Source organism: Lampris incognitus, chromosome 6 (genome assembly GCF_029633865.1).
Source record: "Lampris incognitus isolate fLamInc1 chromosome 6, fLamInc1.hap2, whole genome shotgun sequence".
Taxonomy (NCBI): Eukaryota; Metazoa; Chordata; class Actinopteri; order Lampriformes; family Lampridae; genus Lampris; species Lampris incognitus.
The window spans coordinates 3,968,408-3,976,845 of NC_079216.1; the positions used below are offsets into that span (position 1 = coordinate 3,968,408).

At 45.4% G+C, this 8,438-nt stretch overlaps 1 protein-coding gene across 1 annotated transcript; it reads left to right on the forward strand.

The window, feature by feature from the left end:
• The first annotated feature begins 2,808 nt into the window (after positions 1-2,808).
• Positions 2,809-7,818, forward strand: LOC130114800 (ornithine decarboxylase antizyme 2-like). The gene is made up of 4 exons (XM_056282723.1): positions 2,809-2,899; positions 5,079-5,248; positions 6,263-6,348; positions 7,688-7,818. The coding sequence occupies exons 2-4, from the start codon at positions 5,088-5,090 to the stop codon at positions 7,816-7,818; spliced, it is 378 nt and encodes a 125-aa protein (XP_056138698.1). The 5' UTR covers positions 2,809-2,899; positions 5,079-5,087.
• The last annotated feature ends 620 nt before the right edge of the window (positions 7,819-8,438 follow it).

The window sequence follows — 8,438 nt, forward strand, 5'->3', positions numbered from 1 at the left end:
ACCTATTACTTTGGTCATCTAATATTGCATACATTCGGACTGCAGCATCAGGGCGACTGGCTGGATACACCCTCGCAAGGCATATTTTTGAACAAGAGCCTCCTGAGATGTCCTCTCCCCAGACCTCAGTGTGCATGTGGTGGAAACAGCAGCCTCCTTTTGATCACCATCCCCCTCCCCGCCATTCTCTGGTGAAGAGGTTTTTGAGCTGATGGACTACAGGTCGGATCCAGGGTGTAGTGCTGCGATGTGTCTTGCTTCCACACTCTGCGCAGCTGTTGCGTCCGTCACAGTTCTTTGGTAGGTGTATGGCTCTGCAGTACTTGTAGCAAATCCCATGTTTCTTTTAGAGAGTCTTTCTTTCCTCAATGGGCTTTCCTCTAAACCCACGGCATTTGGATAAGAGGTGGGGTTTGTTGTGTAGCAGGCAATGCTTGGCTGGGTCTTCACTGCTGGGTGAGCTATTACGAGGGATGGGTTAAGTGTTCGGAGAGACCCCCGTCTTGAGAATGACAACAGTCCTTTGACTATCAGATTCAAATATTTGCTTGTTATGAGCAGGCGGCTCATTACTGAATGCTGGCAGTGTGAAGCCAGGGTCATTTTGCATCCTCGCCTGCTGACACACAAAGTTCACAAAGAAGGTGAATGGAGGATAGGGAACCCTGTGTTCTTCTTTATACTAAAAACCTAGTGGAAGCCATTTTTCCTGCAGATAGAATAGCAGCTTATGCACCAGAGGGTTAACACGGCGAGGCGTGTCTAGGTAGGTAAGTCCAACTAAATCACCATCTGCCTTTGCAGCTTGCATTTCCATTATGAAGTCCCCCAACTCTCTTAGTTTTCGACCATCTTTATTTGGAATTTTGGGAAAGCTCTCCAGCCTCTTGAACAAGGAGTTCCCTATGACCTTCAGTGCACTGCAATATTCATGGAGCTGATCCCATGTAGCCCTGAGCCCATGTTTTGAATAATTCACATGCACAGTTCTTATTTGCCTGGCGTGTTCAGTTGAGTCTTTGCCTAACCATTTTGTGACAATCAAGCTGCTCACTAGCTGAGAGGTTAAGGCCTCTGATAGCATTTGTAAAGGATGCTCTCAGAGCCCTATTGCACTCAGGACGGTCATTAAACTGCAAGAGTCCTGTAGACACAAGCTCGCACCGAGCGATGAATCTCACACGATCTGACACACTTTGATTTCTGTCCATCTGAGTGTGTAGTGGTCCCCTTTGCTGATGACTGACATCGCGTGACAGGTGGGAATTGTCAAAAGTCCTATAGGCAGTGCCACCGTAACAACCATCTAACGCAGGGGTGGGCAATCTTATCCGGAAAGGGCCAGAGTGGGTGAAGATTTTTGTTCCAACCAAGCAATTACACACTTGTGTCTCCTAATCAAGTTCCGCAGCAAAGACTCTACTGGTTGATTAGTGGGATCAGGTATGTAACTGCTTGGTTGGAACAAAAACCTTCACCCACACTGGCCCTTTCTGGATAAGATTGCCCACCCCTGAAAGGCTGCACTGTATAACTGGTGTTTGGTTCCATTTTAAGCATGTAGTCACCACTATGCCTTGCTTGGAACACGAGACGTTCTTTTATATCTTCCATCGTTGGGGGATTTTCTGTTTGAGTGTATGTTATACCGGGTGGCCCGAAGTTCAGCTGAAAAGGAAATTTGAGTTCTGGTGTATAGATTTTGCAGTAAGAGGCAATGGTCGTTGTGGATTGTGGGGTCTGTATTTCTGAGTTGCCAGTGGGGGCGTCAATGAGATTGGCTGGAGCTTTTTGTTGTTGTTGTTTTTTTGTAAAATTTTTTTAACCCTCTTTTCTCCCCAGTTGTAGTTGGCCAATTACCCCACTCTTCCGAGCCATCCCAGTTGCTGCTCCACCCCCTCTGCCGATCCGGGGAGGGCTGTAGACTACCACATGCCTCCTCCGATACATGTGGCGTTGCCAGCCACTTCTTTTCACCTGACAGTGAGGAGTTTCGCCAGAGGGACGTAGTGTATGGGAGGATCACGCTATTCCCCCCAGTTCCCCCTCCCCCCTGAATAGGCACCCCGACCAACCAGAGGAGGCGCTAATGCAGCGACCGTGACACATACCCACATCCGGCTTCCCACCTGCAGACACGGCCAATTGTGTCTGTAGGGACGCCCGACCAAGCTGGAGGTAACACTGGGATTCGATCCGGCGATCCCTTGTTGGTAGGCCACGGAATAGACCGCTATGCTACCCAGATACCCTGGTTGGAGCTTTTTTGCATTGAGTGACCCCTTCTATATATTCCCTTGTGTGTGTTTTTGGGTCGTCTGCTGGAACATCTATATTGCCAAGAATCTCATCATAGTCGTGGCTCACTGCTGCTTCTAAGACTGCTGCTTTAGCTTCTGCAGCGGCAGCTCTTTTCTCAATACGTACCCTATCCAGTGATATTTCAAGATGTGTTCTTTGTAACTGTGTTGAAGCCTCTAGCTCTGCTTGCTGTAACTTCAGCTTGTTCTCCTTTTTAGCAAATGCTGCTTCAGCCTTAGCTGCCGCGGCAGCTGCTGTACTGTGCTGAACTTTTAGACTGTCTAGATGAGCAAGATATGTTCGATCTGGATCTCATTGATCCTAAGGTAGAGTTTTTCTTTGACATTGTGGTGTTGAGCGGACTGTGTGCTTACTTGTAGAAATAATTCCAGTTGAGCTTGCTTCTGTTCAGTTCTTCAGATGCGAAGGCTGGCACGCCAGAGGATGGTGTTTTACTGTCCTGTCCTTTACCCCCAGGGCCTTGCTGGAGTCGACATTCAGATCAAACTCCTCTCCAGAATGACCACGCTGACAAGAGGGCTCAAGATCACTCTTTACTGAAGCCAGATGGAGGAGGGTAAAACTGAGAAATAAACATGTAATGCATACAATGAAATAAACAAACATGTAATGCATACAACAAACAAACAAACATGTAATGCATACAGTGAAATAAACATATAATAAACATCACAATGAAGTGATAAACGGCTACAAACAATTTGACTGGCAGGAAAGAAAATATGGTCCGTATATAACTTATGCAAAATACACGAGTATTGTCATTTCAGTTGAAACACATTTCTAAAATGACTTGAAGGCTATATACCTTGGTGATACTGGAATATGTTTCTTTGTTTGGGGATTATAGAAAAGATAGATAAACTGTTCTAACTTTAGCAATAAATTCGATCCAGTAAACAGATGTTATCTACTGAGGTAGAAATCAAACTTGTTAGCCAAAATGCAAGTCATCTCTTTCTTTACAAATGCTAAATAAAGACTGAGTTCACATATACCCCGGATACTCTCCATTAATAGAAATAAACTTTGCGATTTACATTACATGCCAACAATGCCGTCAAAGACCGGCTTAAAGTTAAAGAATTTATAAAACATAAAAAGAAGTACTTTTATTCCCGTTGAGGAACAATAACGGACGCATGCTGATGACGTCATTACGGAAGGACAGATTCGCGAACGCGCTGTTGCGAATTACTGGCAGCCAAGCGACGGCAGCATATATAGAACACCGTCAACAGAACGCAAGGGTTTTGATGATGTAGTTGCACATAAGCCACCACAGGGGACACTAGTGCGTCATCCCATACACTGCCCCCCACTGGCCAGCCGTTGTAAGAGCAATTCCGATTTCTCACACCCAAGATGGCTGACGGACACCCAGGAATGTCGAGCAGCGCAGGAATATCTTACCAATCCTTCCCCAATGGGACACTCTTGCAGGTAAAATAACATCTGGTAACATCGAGAAACGACTAAGGAGTAAAACATTTTGTTTAAAATTTCCAAGTATTCATTTTATGTTTTGAGGAAATTACGGTTGAGCACCCTCCCCGCAACGTGGGAGGCTTTTCCGAGCTCCATTTTGACACACGAAGCACCACGTTCAGTCTCGCTTTCTCCACGCTGGGAACGTCGCGAAAGTTCAACATTTCCTGTCTCAGACGGACCTTGAAAGAGTCACCCAGGCATCCGCCCCACCACGTCTGTCTGGACTATTGTAACTCGCTGTACTCAGGGCGCCGTCAAAAGTCCACCTCCCGCCTCCAGCTGGGCCAAAATGCCGCCAGACTGTTAGCTGCTAACTCCAGGCTGTTAGCTGCTAACTCCAGGCTTTTAGCTGCTAACTCCAGGCTGTTAGCCGCTAACTCCAGGCTGTTAGCTGCTAACTCCGGGCTGTTAGCTGCTAACTCAGGGCTGTTAGCTGCTAACTCAGGGCTGTTAGCTAACTCCCGGAGACAGGAACGCATCACTCCCATCCTAGCAACGCGTCACCGGCTACCTGTGAGGTGCAGGACTGATTTTAAACTTTCACTAATTACTTTCAAAGCCCTGCATGGCCTCGCTCCTACATATACCACTGATTTACTCGCAGCCCACAGGCCTGGTCGCTCAGGTCCTTTTGAACTGTTCCCTCCCTCAGCCAGTTTTCAGTAAGAGCCCCACCACAGCTCTGGCACTCCCTGCCTGAGGGAGTTGGGCTAGCAACCCCACTGTCTTCTTTTAAAACACTTCCTAAAACTTACTTTTACAGGAAGGCTTTTTTAAAATTATTATTATAGTAAATCCATTGTTGGCCAATTTTTATATTGTTTATATGTTATACTTTTATAATTTTAGATTTTTAATGATTTTTCTTTCATCACCTTATTTAAATTGTTTCATAATAATCCTTGTTTTATCGGCTCGGATTCTCTTTCTTTTAATTATGCTCTTGGGACTTTATCCTGACCGTGTTTTACCTTGTTCTGTGGAGTGGATCTGGCATTGTGTCCTATGTTTGTATTGTATTTTGTTTTTCTTATCTTGACTGTGCATTATTTTATCCTGTTGTGTAAGGTACCTTGTGACGTTGTTTAGAAAGGTGTGATATAAATAAATGTATTAGTATTATAAAAATCATAATTTATGAAAATGGACCTCCTCAAAGGAAATGATACAACAAACTTCTGTGCGATGTTGAAACCAGGATTCATTAGAAGTGTAGCAGGCATTGAGGATGTCTTTTAACCCTGTGAATGAATCTCTCTCCTCAGGATCAGAGTATGTCGGTGACTCGGATCGCTTCAGTCGGTGGGAATCCTCTCCTGCGTTTCAACTACCAGCTCAGTGAGCATTGCTCAGTATGCTTGGATACATTCCTGTCAGCTGACAGCCTCTTCGTGAAGATCCCCGCCGGGCCACTGAAGGAGGGGAGCAAAAAGGTGTAAGTTGAATCGGGTCCCGAACCCAGTGCTGTAAAAACTCTGTCCACTGATAGCTGATGAGGGTTTCACCATAAAAAGATCATAACACAAACTGCATCAGACGAACGGGCGATCCCTGCCGCACCCCACACCAACATCCTCGTTTCATCATTCATCTTAGCCAGCAATGAATTAGTTTGTTTGCTTTTCAAAATGTAAACTGTTCCTCTGTGTGAAAGGTACTACTTAAACTTCAGGTACTACTTAAACAAAAAAAAATTGATAAAAATGATATACACATGAATTGTATGACTATGCTAAGCAGCCAGTTACAGTCCTTAGTTTGGATGGATCCAAATTTAGTTGTCTGCCAAGGTGTTTATTCCCATGTTGGTGCTGCTGTTGTGTTGAATTCACAACATAGCAGATTTTGTAGGGATGACAATTTTTTTGTAAAACACAAAAATAGATGTTTACCTTTTTTTCTCAGGGAAAGCAATACTTTGATTAGCGTAATCATAGAATTCCCGTGGGTGTGTTTATTTTATTTATTTAGGTAAACTTACATATTTTACCTTGACGTTTCAAGCTGCATCACCATACAGGGAACTGTTGGTTCACATCCTGTGCTTAAATGTCTAAATAAACAGTGAATAAATAAACGAATGAATGAAGGAATCAATCAATGAACCAGTGCATCAAGATGAGTTAAAATCAAACTGCAGTAAATCTGATCTGAGAGCAGTTCAGACAGTGTCTGACCCGGTGCAGATCTGAACTATTTAGAGGACTCTAATAATAGAATAATAGTGTTCTCAGGGTGCTGCCGTGTCAGGAATTAAAGGAGATGCTTATCGGTTTGCTTCCACTGCCGTCTAAGCGTGATGCTGTGTCAGGATGGGTCACCTTGACTCAGAGCTGCAGCTGAAACCAAATCATTATGTAAAGATGTCTGCTTATGTACAGAACAAAAAGGAAAGCCTCAGCGTCCATCTCTCGCTCCCTCTCTCTCTCTCTCTCTTGTTTGTCTCTAGGCTCACTGCTGTCTTGGAGTTCGCTGAGGAGAAGGTGAAAGTCGACTACGTGTTTCTCTGGTTTGATAAAAACGGAGAGGATCGACGTAAGTTGTTTTTCTGAGAATGATGACCTGCGTAAACTTCCCTGATGTTGTCTGCATGGTTATTGTTATTATCACAGGAATGATGCTCCTGATTATTTCACTAAGTGTCACGATTCCATCCATCCATCATTCAAACTGCTTATCCTGCTCTCACGGTTATGGGGATGCTGGAGCCTATCCCAGCAGTCACTGGGCAGCAGGTGGGGAGACACCCTGGACAGGCCGCCAGGCCATCACAGGGCTGATACACACACACACACACGCACACACACCTAGAGACAATTCAGTATGGCCGAGTCACCTGACCTCCATGTCTTTGGACTGTGGGAGGAAACCGGAGCCCCCCGAGGAAACCCACGCAGACACGGGGAGAACATGCAAACTCCACACAGAGGACGACCCGGGACAACCCCCGAGCTTGGACTACCCCGGGGCTCGAACCCAACACCTTCTTGCTGTGATGCGACCACGCTAACCTCTGTGCCACCGTGCTGCCAGTGTTGTGATTATGAATCAATATTATTAGTTTTGAGTTTCAGGAAACGAAATGTCTTCATTTCACATTTGTTATTTATAACACTGGTCCTATCCATTCCTTCACTTTACTCATCTCCACCTGTTTATTTCTTTCTTTCTGGCTCTTTCTTGCCCACTGCTTCTGTTTTGATCATATGGTGGTACCCTTGCTGGTACCCTTCTGTCACAAATCACTCCTGACACTCTTCTCCACCTACTCCACCCTGCCTGCACTCTCTTCTTCACCTCTCTTCTGCACTCCCTGTTACTTTGGACAGTTGACCCCCAGGTATTTAAACTCCTACATCTTCGTCACTTCTACTCCTTGCATCCTCACCGTTCCACTGTCCTCCCTCTCATTAACGCATATGTATTCTGTAACTTGTCCCATAGAAAACCATTCCTTCAAAAGACAACAGTGGTCAGCGGCGCAGCATACTGGGCGTGGTTATTTGCCTGCGTTCTGAAACGTCTAGCTCGCATTTAGTGCCGCTGCCCATTGTCTTGTAAACCACTCCACGTAGTTCTCTGATTGGTCCGATGCGTTTCTGCCAGGCACAACTGATTGTCAGTGGATCCTCTCCAGACCAGTACCTTGTAGTGAGCTGAGTTTGTGAGATTCAGGCTGCTTACGGTGAGGCTAACGTTCAGATGCAGCTAACTGTATTTTAAAGACTTCGTTATCGCATCATTACCGGCTTATTTGTGGGAACATGACATCCTGATACGGGATAATTTAAGATGAATTGTGTGTAGCTCTGTCTCCAGCACAGCGTTGGAGGTTCCTGTCTAACCAAAGTCGTCTTCTGCTTTTTGTCATCAGTGTCCATCATCAGGACTTTACACTACATGGGCTTCGAGGTGGTAAAGCCAGGGAACCCTCTGGTCCCGGCCTGGCCCAATCTGATCTTCATGGTCTATTCTCTGGACTACAGCAGCTCTGATGAGGAGTGAACCCCCCCCCCCCAAAAAAAACACAAAAAAACATCTCAACCCACCTCCACCTGCATCCCAGCACCTCCTCCTGCCCCCTTTTTCAGGTGATGGACACAAAGTTGCCCTTCCCTGACTCTCCAGTCCATACTGGGAGCTCTTTCTCTTTTTCTGTCGGACCCCTGATTAAACAGAGGGGTATTTGTGTGGGTGGGGGGCTGATCTGTTGCTGTTATGTAAAAGTGTGTGTTTTTTTTTTTTTGGGGTCAATATTCTGCTGTTGTTGAAAGTGATCAAAGCCATCATTCCATCACGCGCCGCTCCCTGGATGTTTCAGCCCCCAGCTCGTTTTATTCACCTCTTTTTCCTTTTTGCTTAAAATGATGTAGTTTGTGTGACCCACGAGATTTGATAATGTGACAAAATCCTGAAAAATCCAAATAAAGTTCCAGTTCTCAAGTTGGACGTCTCAGCTCTTCTTGGCTTAAGGTGTCATCTGATCATGTTCTTCTACATGGAAACACAGGAACGCCCACACAGACGCATTAAAAGCACTTCACTTGTTTGTCTGCAGACGGCTCAGAGCGCCAGATAATCCTGCACAGATTGGATTTTGCCAGCAGCATTTGTTGTATCATTTT